General features: G+C 42.7%; 1 protein-coding gene across 1 annotated transcript in view; it reads left to right on the top strand.

Moving 5' to 3' along the window:
* Positions 1–491, top strand: part of SERPINA7 (serpin family A member 7) — a 5,954-nt gene extending 5,463 nt beyond the window's left edge. The window contains exon 5 of the mRNA XM_007462429.1: positions 215–491. Coding sequence (XP_007462491.1) covers positions 215–412 — 198 coding nt within the window. The 3' untranslated portion in view covers positions 413–491. The remainder of the gene's footprint in view (positions 1–214) is intronic.
* The last annotated feature ends 13,797 nt before the right edge of the window (positions 492–14,288 follow it).

The following is a 14,288-nucleotide window of genomic DNA, read 5'->3' as shown; positions in this document are numbered from 1 at the left end:
AAAGAGTGGTGGTTCCTTGACATCTAGCTCTAAAATCACCAGAGAGTCATTAACTACACTTAGACAAGTGTCCTTCATATTCAAGTACCATCAACACAATACAGTAAAGGGGTGGCCCCATCCTTCCTTCTTCTTTCCTGCTTCTAAACTGTTCCAAAGATGTTTCCTGTTTCTTCAGGGGATCAGCAGTATTTATTCTCCCCCCCCTCCACAGGCTGCCCACAAGGCTGTGCTGCACATTGGTGAAAAGGGAACTGAAGCTGTCCCTGAAGTCAGATTTCTGAATCAGCCTGAAATAACTCTTCTTCATCCTATCATCCAGTTTGATAGATCCTTCTTGTTGTTGATATTGGAGAAAAACACCAGGAGTATTCTCTTTCTAGGGAAAATTGTGGACCCAACAGAAGTGTAGTTGGGAAAGAGGTTGTTGGCTAATTGCATGTGCTTATTGCAATGAGAAATAAATAAATAGTATAGCCTGATGTGATCGATGTGGACTTGGATGTGCTTTCCTTTGTACAGGGGTGGAGACTGGACCCTAGCCGAACTGCATTGGGTGTGAAAGAGGCCACTCTTATGTTCAGATAGTCAATGAGTGACTCATTACCCAAAGCACAAGAAGGCCCCATGTCAATGCATTCCTCTTTGTCAGAACCCCAGTTAGTTAGCTCCCAGTTAGTTAGCTCCAAGGAATTTTACTGGGCTGACAAATGCTCTGTCTTCTGCCCTCTTGGAGAATAGTTGAAATGCAGGTAAGGTCCTCCTAACCCATTATTTTCATAATAAGTACAATGAATATTAAGCAACATAAATGCAGTAGATTATGTATGAACTTCTCAACCTCCTTCCTCCCACCCCATCAAAATTGTTCTCTGTGTTCTTGCCATAACTGCCATTGGTGGGTTGTAAAAACGTGTTTTCACTACAGGGCTGAGTCACAGACTGAGAGCTACTGCTAGGGATGTCGCTTTTGTGACCTAAAAAGCATGGGACAAAAAAGCAAGAGAGACAGAGATGAACTTCACTGCATAAGCCCACTTTGTCCCTAAAAAGTTTCCTTATTGATAAGCTATAAGCTGGCAGTGGAGAAGGAAAATGATTCATTCATATTATATCTCATGGCCCTTCTTTTTCTGTATTCTAATCAGACTCCTTTCCAAATGTTGTACCCCAGCCCCACTTGCTCAAGTATAAATCTCCTGGTTAGTTTCACTGAAGTTTGATACCTCCCTATCCTCAGATCCTTCAGCAATTTTCCCTTGTCTGTTCATGCCCTTCTACCCCCATCCACCAAACTAGACTTCATCTCAGACAATACGTATTCAAATCTCCAATATTAGAATTCAGTACACATAAATAGTACAATGACTGTTAATGATGTACTGTCTGAAGTTCTAGCCCTAAGGCGAAACTCTTCAGTGACAGGGAAATAATAATAAATGCATCAGTGCTTTTGCAGATATTGTGCTTCCAGATTGAACTAAATAGATATGTTTAGAAAAGTGTGTAGCCCACAAACATTCTAGTGTTTTATTAGACAATTTGCATGGAGGTTTGCTTACTCCTGGTATAGTTTGCATTTTGGTTTTATGGATAACAAACTGGAAGCCTAGGGAGGGAAGGTGATTTATAGCACAGAAAAGTCATCACTAACATGCAGTTTGGTTTCACTGAAGTTACAATAGAATCCTGGCTCTGCTACTTATACTGTTTTGTGATCTTGGACAAGGTACTTAAACCTTGCACCTTGTTTTCCTCATCTGTAAAATGGGAACACTAATAATATTCGTGTCAGCAGGATTTTGTGAACATTCCTTGCTACAGAATATGTAATGTTCTCATCACAGAGTCAGACATCTGATAAAAAGCCTTGTAAATATTAATTGTTTTTCCTGTTGGTCAACATCAGCCAGGAGCCTACTGTCAAAGCCAAGGTTGTAGTGTGGGTCTCCTGGTTTGCAGATTTATGTTCTCTGGCACAGACCCTACATCCAGAGGCCAGAGTTAATGTTATACAGGCACCTTCTTAAACCTACCCAAATGAATTGGATCAGAGGTTGTTCTTGGAGGAATATCAGTTTCTCCAGGGGGAAGTCAGGAATTACCAAGACACTGTCTTTCAAGCAGAGGCTAAATCTCATTCAATCATTCATTCCTGTAGCCAGATCATGAAGAACTACCACTAGTCACCATGTAAATCTCAGCTTATTCTAGCAAACTAGGACTAGAAGATAACTTCCTTAAGTTCATAAATGTTAACCATAAAATACCTATACCAATATTTCAGTAGTAAAAGTTCACAGCAGAATTTTTACTAAATTGGGAAAAAGACAAGTATTTTCTCTATCATTGTTTCTATTAAACATTATACTGGAGGTCCTAGTGAATACAGCAAGATAAGAAAAAGAAATACACATTATAAAAAATGTAATGTAAAGGAGGAAACAAATCTCTCTACACAGAAAAACCAAGAAAAATCTATGGGTAAACTCTTAGAACAAAAGGGAGAAAACTTGTTGGGGGACAGGGTACAAAAGCGTAGTGGCATACATCGCACGAACTTCATCAGCTCTGTTTTCCTTTCTCCATTATAATAGAATCATAGCCACAAGGCTTCCCTTATATACTGTATTTCCTAGCCTCTCTTACAACTAAGTGTGACCATGAGACTACGTTCTCATTAATGGAATATGAGTGTAGGTGTGGTGTGACATTTACTGGTCAGAGCATTACAATAGTTGGGTACCTCCTTCACTCTTTTTCCATCTCCTTTGAACTGGATTGTGGACTTACTTATGATCTAGTTTGACCACCAAGCAGATGAAGAGCTTTTTGGCAGTCTGCTGTAATGTATGTGCCTCTTTTCAGAAAAGTTTAAATGCCAAAAAAATTTAGGATTACAAAGGCCATCAGTAACATTGAAATATAATTATAAAAATAATACAATTGAAATGACTGATATAGTAATATGTATGCTTCCATCACAACATATTAATTAATAAGATCTTATAACTGGTATAATAAATACATTCTTTCCAAAGTAATAGGAAGTATAAGTGCTTTGAAATTATGTGAACTTTGTTTGTGACAAAATCACAGGTACAGTTGCCACTACTGTGGTTTGTGGCCCACAGTTATAAATGAACAAAATGCTAAATTTTGGTTGGAGGCTGGAAAAATTAAAGATGAAATTTTTTCATAAACAAATTTATAGATTCTCAGAATTTTTCCCTTAGACATCCTTAAAGTTTCTTTGGACTCCAGGTTAAAAATTCTGCCTTTGCAGAAAAACAGGATGGAAAAGACCTGATATCTAAATACTCACAAGGAAAAGAGGTGGCCACTGACCTAAAATTCTTATCCCAGATGATTAGGTGACCAGAAATAATTTTCTGTCTTCTTTAAGAATTAGACTTATTGCTGAGTCTATTTACTAATCAGGCTTCCATAACAATACTACAAACTGATTAGCTTAAAAAAGAAATTAATTTTGTCACTGTTCTGGAGGCTGGAAGTCTGTGATCAAGGTGATGGCAAATTCCATTTCTGTTAAAATCTTTCTTCCTAGTTGAAGCCTTTGTGCTATGTCCTCTCATGGCTTTTCCTCCCATGCATACATGTGTGTGGAAAGAGCAAGTGAGCTCTCAGGTATCTCTTCTTATAAGGATACTAACCTTATCAGATCATGGCCCCACTTTGGTCACGTCATTTTACCTTAATTACTTCCTTAGTCCGTATATAGCCACACTGGGGGAGGGGTAGGGCTTCAATGTATGAATGGGGGGAGCAAATACATTCAGTCCATAACACTAGACTTATTCCAAGTCATACAGAAATTGGTAGCACTAGGGGGCGGTGGAAAGATGGCGGAGGAGTAAGACGCGGAGATCACCTTCCTCCCCACAAATACACCAGAAATACATCTACATGTGGAACAACTCCTACAGAACACCTACTGAATGCTGGCAGAAGACCTCAGACCTCCCAAAAGGCAAGAAACTCCCCACGTACCTGGGTAGGGCAAAAGAAAAAATTAATTAAAAACAGAGACAATAGAATAGGGACGGCACCTGCACCAGTGGGAGGGAGCTGTGAAGGAGGAAAGGTCTCCACACACTAGGAAGCCCCTTCGCGGGCAGAGATTGCGGGAGGCGGAGCGGGGAGCTTCGGAGCCGCGGAGGAGAGCGCAGCAACGGGGGTGCGGAGGGCAAAGCGGAGAGATTCCCGCACAGAGGATCGGTGCCGACCGGCACTCACCAGCCCGAGAGGCTTGTGTGCTCACCCGCCGGGGCGGGCGGGGCTGCGAGCTGAGGCTCGGTTTCGGTTTCGGTCGGAGCTCAGGGAGAGGACTGGGGTTGGCGGCTTGAACATAGCCCGAAGGGGTTAGTGCGCCACGGCTAGCCGGGAGGGAGTCCGGGGAAAAGTCTGCACCTGCTGAGGAGGCAAGAGACTTTTTCTTGCCTCTGTGTTTCCTGGTGCGTGAGGAGAGGGGTTTTAAGAGCGCTGCCTAAACGAACTCCAGAAACGGGCGCGAGCCGTGGCTAAAAGCACGGACCCCAGAGACGGGCAGGAGACGCTAAGGCTGCTGCTGCCACCACCAAGGGGCCTGTGTGCGAGCACAGGTCACTATCCACACCCCTCTTCCGGGGAGCCTGTGCAGCCCGCCACTGCCAGGTTCCCGGGATCCAGGGACAATTTCTCAGGGAGAACACACGGCGGGCCTCAGGCTGGTGCAACGTCACGCTGGCCTCTGCCACCGCAGGCCTGCCCCGCACTCCGTGCCCCTCCCTCCCCCCGGCCAGAGTGTGCCAGAGCCCCCGAGTCAGTGGCTCCTTTAACCCCGTCCTGTCTGAGCAAAAAACAGACGCCCTCCAGCGACCTACACGCAGAGGCAGGGCCAAATCGAAAGCTGAGCCCCTGTGAGCTGTGAGAACAAAGAAGAAAAAGGGAAATCTCTCCCAGCAGCCTCAGAAACAGCGGATTAAAGCTACACAATCAATTTGATGTACCCTGCCTCTGTGGAATACATGAATAGACAGCGAATCATCCCAAATTGAGGAGGCGGACTTCTAGAGCAAGATCTATGATTTTTTCCCCCTTTTCCTCTTTTTGTGAATGTGTATGTGTATGCTTCTGTGTGAGATCTTGTCTGTATAGGTTTGCTTCCACCATTTGTCCTAGCGTTCTATCCGTCCATTGTTTTTTTTTTTATTTTTTTCTTAATAATTAATTTTAATTTAAAGAACTCTATTATACTTTACCTTCTTTCTATCTTTCCTTCCTTCCTTCCCTCTTTTAGACAACGAATCATCCCAAATTGAGGAGGTGGACTTGGAGAGCAAGTTTTATGATTTTTTCCCCTTTACCTCTTTTTGTGAGCGTATATGTGTATGCTTCTATGTAAGATCTTGTCTCTATAACTTTGCTTCCACCATTTGTCCTAAGGTTCTATCCGTCCCTTTTTTTTTTTTCCTAAATAATTATTTTTTTAATTCAATAACTTTATTATACTTTATTTTATTTTACTGTATCTTCTTTCTTTCTGTATTTTTTCCTTCCTTCCCTCATTCCTTCCTTCCTTCCCTCCTCCCTCCCTCCCTCCTTTCTTTCCTTCTTGCCTTCTTCCTTTCTTTTCTTCTTTCTTTCTTTCTTCCTTCCCTCCTTCCTTCCTTTCTTTCTTGCTTTCTTTCTTTCCTGCTTTCTTTCCTATTTCCTCCTACTTCTACTAATTCTCTCTACTTTCTCTCCCTTTTATTCTGAGCCGAGTGGATGAAAGGCTCTTGCTGCTCCAGCCAGGAGTCAGGACTCTGCCTCTGAGGTGGGAGAGCCAACTTCAGAACACTCGTCAAGAAGAGACCTCCCAGCCCCACATAATATCAAACGGCGAAAATCTCCCAGAGATCTCCATCTCAACACCAGCACCCAGCTTCACTCAACGACCAGCAAGCTACAGTGCTGGACAACCTATGCCAACCATATAGCAAAACAGGAACACAACCCCACCCACTAGCAGAGAGGCTGCCTAAAATCATAATAAGTCCACAGACACCCCAAAACACACCACCAGACGTGGAGTCAGCTTTGGGCTCCACAATTCAATGATGTACTGTTTGGAGATTCACACACAGACAGTAAACTATCGAAAAAGCCAGCAAAGATTAGCACAAATTTGGGAGAATGGTAGCCTCTTGTAAGGAGAGGGAGGGAGATGCAGCTGAGGGAGCAGGCAGAGGCGACTTCTAAGGAACAAGTCATGTTCCTGGTACTTAAGCTGGGTGAGCAGTACATGGGTGTTCATTTTATTGTTCTTTAAAATGTACTTATTTAGCATACTCTTCTAACCGTCTGATACATTTTACAATAAAACATGTTTTAGTAATTGTGAAGCACAGCGATTCCTTGACAATCAGAAGCCGCTGGAAGCAGCCTGGCAGCCTCTTCTCACCCCAAGGCTTACCAGTTCTTGCAGGCCTTCCTCTTTTTCCCTTCCCCACAGGAGGCAGCCCGCAAGGAAGCTGGGTCTGGCTTCTTCATATCTTCTGGATCCAGCAGTTCATCTGAGTCAATGAGATCCTGGAGAATGTTCGAAGCCATTAATGACCCAGTCATGGTCTCTGCTAATGAACAGGTGAAGTGGCCACAGTCCACAGCAGCAGTTTGCCCATCTATGTAGAAGGCAGCCATCATCCTACCTGGGCTTGATCATCACGCCCAAGCTGACCACATAGTGAGTACACTACGTGCACAGAAGCTGTGTTAGGCTGTGAGGGGGCTGGGGACTCATTTATGATGTGCAGAGAATATGTGTGTGGAGGGCAGGGAGGGAGGGGGCAGGAAGAACAAAGAGAGAAGCGTTATATTTATGCGAATATATAAAGGGCTGTCGTGTGAGAAAAGGGAATGGAATATTTTCTATATAATTCCAGAGGAAAAGGCAGATAATGATATATACACTTGTGTGATTCTTCGATAAACGTGTAGACAGTTAATCTGTAAGCTCTGTGAGGGCACAAACCGTCGCCTAGTTTGCTTACCACTCTAACTTCAATAGTTGTAGGAATGAAGAACTTTATTACAGAAAGCATTGATCTGAGTTGGAAGAGCATTACTGTTAAGACAGTGAGCATTTGGTGACTTGCCCAGACGAAGGAGCCAAAAAATATTTTAGCTGACAAACTCTTTTCAGGTTTACGCATGCCCACAAGAGTCTTTAATATATCACATGAAGTGAGAACAAGAAAATCTGCGGGGGGAAAGATGCTGAAAAAGAAATTTAAAATGCCACTAATGAGGAGTTTCCTTCTGAGTCAAAAAATGCCAATGGCAGGCACAGCCACAAGGCTGGGCTTTAAATGCTTTCACACCTACAAACCCAGAGAGGCCACTCCAAACAACAACATTCCCACCCAAAGTGGGGCCTGAAAGAAAGCAATCAGGTGACCACAGTGCTGACTCACCACGCTCTCATCCTCCATATCATTGGCTGAGAGGGTCCAGAGCTTGGCAGCTGCAGGGTCCATAGCAGGCTTCCCTGAATCCAACCAATGAAAGAAAACAAGCTCCAGAAAAGCAGCTGGAAACAAACTCCAAGCACATGTAAGTGCTTTCTACTGAGGCTGTGCAGGGAACACACTGGACCTGGGTTCAAGGCCCAGCTCTATCACTTATAAAGGCATGAGAGGGACCCATCACTTTATGGCAATAAAAGCCATCATTTGTTAAGCTTTGTGCCAGATACTACATTAAACATTTTACATACATGATCTAATTTAGTCCTGCTCACCACCTTATGAGGAAAGTTCTTGTCATCCTAATTTTATAAATGAGGAAAGAGGTTTAGATACTTAGGCCAGTTACACCCAGCCACAAATACACAAGTACAGACAGAGTCTACCTAACGCTTTTAACTTCCACTCCATATTGCTTTCTCCTCCTTCTCTTAGTTCCCATCCCTAGAACATGGGGCTAATAGGATTCCCTATGCCCACTGCAGGAGATTTGAATATGAAACAAGAAACTGTACCAAAAAGCATTATAAATAGCAAAGCTCCGGTCTCATGTAGACCTGTTACAGACAAGAAAATGGGCTCAAGAGCTGATGGCGGTGGCGTAACAACAAATCAGTAGCAAATCACACCTCCTGATTCTCTCTCTGGGCCCGAAAGAGCTGAGGGTTCAGTGTGGGCCAGTCCACGAATGGGCCTTGGCGGGTAAGTGCACCCCCCAGAGATCACTGTCACACTGGATGCTCAGATCTCCCACAGGGCAGGCCATCTAAGCTGCTCCTACCCATTCTGGAACTGTGACTCCAAAGGTTAGGATGCTAAAGGATTTCTTGAAGATTTAGGCTGGACAGTCAAAACAGAGCAGTGTGAATACCTGTAAATTTTTGCATACCTCACAGCTAGGACAATTTTTCTCAACTCAGGCATTAAAAAATAGTGATAGGAAGGGTGAGAATGGTGAAAAAGGGTGGAGTGCAATCTTCTGAGAGGAGATATTTTTATAAGTGTCTTAAGATCCTCAAAGAAAAGCTGAATTCAGTGGCACAGAGAAAAGGACACATGGGAAGAGGAATAGCACACTCTTATCCGCCATGACCGTCACTGTGAGGTCTTCTGAGGGTAAATGTCATAATTCTGGGGTCTGGAAAGACTTCATTAACTAATGAAACTATGGGAGTCTGACCTCTAGTATCTGGAGACCTCAGTGTCCTCTGGTGCAGAAGAAGGGGCTGAACTAGGTAATATCTACGCATCATTTCAGTATTGGATCCGAATATGCCCAGAACAACAGTACATTAAGCATTCTTCCACTTGGAAATGAGGGAAATTAAGGAAGGGAATGATCCTCTAAAGATATCACCACCTCATTCAGATCTCTGGCTCAGTTTTTAATACGGCTTTTCAGGCCCACTCAGACAGAACAATATCCCTAGGCCAGTCTCACCGGAAGACTTCTTGGTAGTAGAAAGCTTAAGTTGACTAGAAGAACCCACTTCAAAATTGGGCTTTTTTCCTGTGATCTGCACAGAGAGCAGGCTGTCACTGTGGTAACCCAGGTGTTCTCGGACAGACTGAATCTCCTCGGGGCTCAAGAACTTGCGCTGCAGCTGAAATTCAAGATATCAGAGGATTAGGCCACGCTTTTTCTACCGTATGGTGGTGTACTATGTCCCCCTCACAGGTGTCAAACGCTCACGTCTGCAGTAAGCGCATGACAGCAGGAGATCGCAGACGTTGCCTCGTGCCACACGTTCGGTTTCTCACTGATCAGGACCCTGGAGTGTAACTTCTGTCTACGTGTTTATGTTGAGCCTGCCCCTTGGAGAGTTTTATCAAATATCTGTCTATTAGGTACAAGGCACTGTGCGAGGCATTGTGGAGATTGTAATGATTATGATTATCAAGATGAATCGGACATGCTGAAGAGGCTGTTGAATGGAATCGAAGCCTGTGGCGGGGGAGCATGCCCACAGTAAAGATGCTAGAAATGAAATACGCAGTAGAGAAAGAGAACCACGGGGGGAGGGAAATGCTTTCTATGTTCCTTGGGAAGAAGCAGCAGACAGGAAAGGTCGGGAAGAAGCTGGGGGTGCTACCTCTATGTCCGACAATTATGGAACCGCTACATAAACCACAGTCCATCTAGAGCACTGAACGCCGTTCCATAATTAGTAAGAAAGTGGGTCAATACACTAAGATGGATAATGTCAAAGACAGCTAAAGGTGGGGGAAAGAGCTAGTGACTGAACACTGTATACATACGACCTTATTTACATTAAAAAATGTGTATACACACACACAAAACACACTTGTAAATACATAAAAAGAAGTCCGAACAGCCACACCAAAAAATGTATTGGTGGCTCCCGCTGGGGAGGAAAGTGTAAGCAAGGCCTGAGATGTCACTTTATATTCTTCAGTCTTAACTGAATTTTTATGAACATCCCATATTTTGGAATAAAAGATGGAAGAACTTTAACTAAAGAGAAAAATAAGAAAGGGTAGGTGTGAAGAAACTGAGGCCCTAGGTCATGTACAGATCAATGGTATAACAGCTATTGTGGTATAACACTTCTCACACAAGAAAATTTCAGCATTGGAGAAGAATGGAGAACCATAAATACCTCTATTTAATGTTAATATTTCTAATGAATTGTCAGAAAAGGATTTCCCCCTCCAACCTATTCTAGCCTCCCACCCAAAAGCTGAGGAAAATACAGGCAACTGCCCTTCACTTAGGCCTAAGATTCGTGTCCACTAAGAGATGCCTCAGTGGTCACCACTAGTACTGAGACCAAAATATGTCCCAACCCACATGGGCCCAAGCTGAGTCTCTTCAGAGGAGATTGATTTCAGAGGTTTCGTCCTTCGAGGCATCTGGTTTCTCCCATGCAGAGCCCTTCTCAACTTGTTTCCTAGTTGAGTGACACTGATCACCTCACCTTCAGGGTTGTTATTTCTCCCAGATTCTCTCTGTATCGTCTGACAAAAGAGATACTGGGTTTAGTCACCCAAGGCTTAAATTCCCAGCAAAGAAGGTCGTCTACAAACATACCTCTTTTACTTCCACAAGACCAGAAAGAGTCAGGGCTGAACACAGCTTAGATGCCGTCTTCACTTTGCTATTGTTAACTGCTAAGAGGAAAACCCCAGTTAATAGCTTTATAGGCCAAAGCAGGAAAAATAATAAAGGCTCTCTCCTATTCAGGTCAGCAGGCATTAAAACAACAATAACCTATTCTGTTCAATATATATATATTTTAGTGATAATATTTTAATTGGACAACTCCTTTTGGTTGTTCAAAGTGCTCTTACTGATGCTCTTAAGTGTCATATAACCGTCTCGGTTCTTTGTGGCTGTCTGGAGGGGGGGGATAGGGAGGGTGGGAGGGAGGGAGACAAAGAGGGAAGAGATATGGGAACATATATATATGTATAACTGACTCACTCTGTTATAAAGCAGAAACTAACACACCATTGTAAAGCAATTATACCCCAATAAAGATGTTAAAAAAAAAAAAAGAAAGAAATTGGTAGCACTAGTGGGGATATTGCTGGTTATATTCTCCAGGAAGCAGACAGAGTTCATCATACAGGATATTTACAGGGAATTTCTTTGCGACTGATGCAATGAAATGGATGAAGCTTCACACACCTAACTCAATCAGTCATTGGATATGGGCCAGACATCTCTCTACAGCTGAGGCTATCCTATAAAGGTGTAAAGCTGAAGAGTTTCTACTGACAGGACACCTAGAATCTGGAAAAACAAGTCCTTTCCCTGAAGAGGAATATGTATGGTACATCTCCATGTCCAACACAATCTATTTCTTATGCTGCTTAAATCTACTTCTTCATATAAGTCCAAGAAGCAGATCCTCCAGAGTCCTCCACTAACTGTTCTAGATTCCTATTCTTCTCAGATGGCCTCTGTACCTCACTTCGTGACATGACTGAGACCCTCATCCCTGACAAGTCTTGAACACTTCTCTGGCCAAGGTTGCTACATATGTCTATTTCCCATCAAAACTGGTCAAAAGAGTATCAAAAGGCACCATTTGGATTGCGCTGGTGCCAAGCATATTCAGCTTGCTCCCACTGTGTAACAACATTTCTTCCTCCTTCTGATAGAGAGGGTCAATTGCCTTTGCCTTAGATGGTGTAATAGTCTGAATCCATTTTTTAATGCTTGACTGCTAACATCTTCTAAGCCTCACCCCTCCCTATTCCCCCTGTGTACCACATCTGGGCAAGCTTATAAGTAACTAAGGTGTTCCCTCCTTTGGTGCTGATGGGAGGTTCAAATCACACAAGCATGCACAAAAGAATCTCCATACCCTACTCACCATAAAACCCCAAGCCAGTTTCATTTCCCTGATCTCTGAAGTCATTTTTGGACCAGCATAAGAAGCCAGCTCTTTTGAAAAATCCTTACTATGTAAGTAATAAGACTTTAACATGTGTGTGTGTGTGTGTGCGTGTGTGTGTGTGTGTTTACCAGTCTTGACGTCTGAAACAAATTTTGAGCAGGGGTCCATTCTGTGTCTGTAAGGATGGCCACAACAGATGGTGACTCCTCTTGTTGTTTGCTCTTCCCTGAACAAAAGAATCCTGAAGTGTCAACATAACATCCATAGCTTATAGTACAATGGGACTCTTGCTGGTTTCATGGGAGAAGTGTTTGTCTTTTGGAGATTACGACCTGCAACCCTAAAGAGCCTAGAGTTGTAGGAACAGAAAGAAAAATTTAATCTCTGGACTGCCTTTAGATACAAGACTACAACATCAACTCTTCCCTGGATCTCTGCTCTGCTAGCATGCCTTGCAGATTTTGGACTTGCCAGCTTCCAAAATCATGTGACCCAATTCCATAAAATCAATCAATGAATCTCATATACATTATATGTGTTGCTCATTTCCAGCTGAGGCTTCACTAAAGTCACCTTAATGTCCATATTTCTAGATTTCACTGTAAAACTCTTTCAGCCTCTACCCGTTACCCAGTTCCAAAGCCACTTCCACATTTTTAGGTATTTGCTATAGCAGCACCCTATTTCTCACTAACAAAACATGTCTTAGTCTGCTTGGGCTGCCATAACAAAATGTCATCAATTGGGTGGCTTACATGACAGAAATGTATCTTATCATAGTTTTAGAGGCTAGGAGTCCCAGATCAAAGTGCAGTAGGAATTATTTCTAACAAGTATTAGCCTCCTGCCTTATAGATAACCACCTTCTCACTCTATCCTGACATAGACTTTCTCAGTGTGTGTGTGTGTGTGTGTGTGTGTGTGGAGAGAGATCTCTCTCTCTCCTTCTTCTTGTAAGGCCCCCAGTGTTATCAGATTAGGACCCCACCCTTATGGCTTCATTTTTAGCTTAATTACAGTCTAAAAGCTCTATCTCCATATACTGTCACATTGTGGATTAGGGTTTCAGCATATAAAATTTGGAGGGACACATTCAGTCCATAGGAGTGGTCCTGCAGCATTTAAAATGCCAACAGTATACTTCTGGACTCTAAATAGAAAGACTTCGGGCTGAAAATGTCTTCAAGAAAAAAGGCTTGTTACTATTTACAATAGCCAGGACATGGAAGCAACCTAAATGTCCATCAACAGAGGAATGGATAAAGAATATGTGGTACATATATACAATGGAATATTACTCAGCCATAAAAAAGAATGAAATAATGCCATTTGCAGCAACATGCTTGGGCCTAGAGATCGTCATACTGAGTGAAGTAAGTCAGACAAAGACAAATATCATATGACATCATTTATAAGTGGAATCTAAAAAAAATGGTACAAATGAACTTATTTACAAAACAGAAATAGTCACAGATGTAGAAAACAAACTTATGATTACTAGGGGGAGGGGGGAAGGATAAATTGGGAGATTGGGATTGACATATACACATTACTATATATAAAATAGATAACTAGTAAGGGCCTACTGTATAGCACAGGGAACTCTTCTCAACACTCTGTAATGACCTATATGGGAAAAGAATCTAAAAAAGAGTGGATATGGGGCTTCCTTGGTGGCACAGTGGTTGAGCGTCCGCCTGCCGATGCACGGGACGTGGGTTCATGCCCCGGTCTGGGAGGATCCCACATGTCGCGGAGCGGCTGGGCCCGTGAGCCATGGCCGCTGAGCCTGCGCGTCTGGAGCCTGTGCTCTGCGACGGGAGAGGCCACAACAGTGAGAGGCCCGCATAGCGCAAAACAAAAAGAAAAAGAGTGGATATATGTATATGTGTAACTTATTTACTTTGCTGTACACCTGAAACTAACACAACATTTTAAATCAGCTATGCTCCAATAAAATTTTTTTAAAAGTCTCATTAAGTCTCTTCAGTTAGAGAGAAAATGGTAGAATAGAAAGCCTTAAAAGCCCACTCTTCCACAAAAATAGTAAACTGGCAAAACCTGTCAGAATCAATTTTACCAAACTCTGGAAAGTTATTAATATATACACACCTAACATAGGAGCACCAAATATATAAGACAGTTATTAGCAGACCTAAAGGGAGATATTGACAGCAACACAATAATAGTAACAGACTTTAACATGCCACTTACATCAATGGATAGATCATCCAGACAGAAAGTCAACAAAAAACTTCAGCCTTAAATGAAATACTAGAGCAGATGGACTAATAGATATATACAGAAAATTCCAAAATGCTCAGGCCCAGGTGGCTTCACTGTCAAATTCTACCAAATTTTTATAAAAGAATTAAAATGAATTATTCTCAAACTCTTGCAAAAATATAGAAGA

The sequence above is a fragment of the Lipotes vexillifer genome, unplaced genomic scaffold, assembly GCF_000442215.2.
Source record: "Lipotes vexillifer unplaced genomic scaffold, Lipotes_vexillifer_v1.1 scaffold345, whole genome shotgun sequence".
Lineage (NCBI taxonomy): Eukaryota > Metazoa > Chordata > Mammalia > Artiodactyla > Lipotidae > Lipotes > Lipotes vexillifer.
This window is presented reverse-complemented; position numbering and strand designations above follow the sequence as displayed.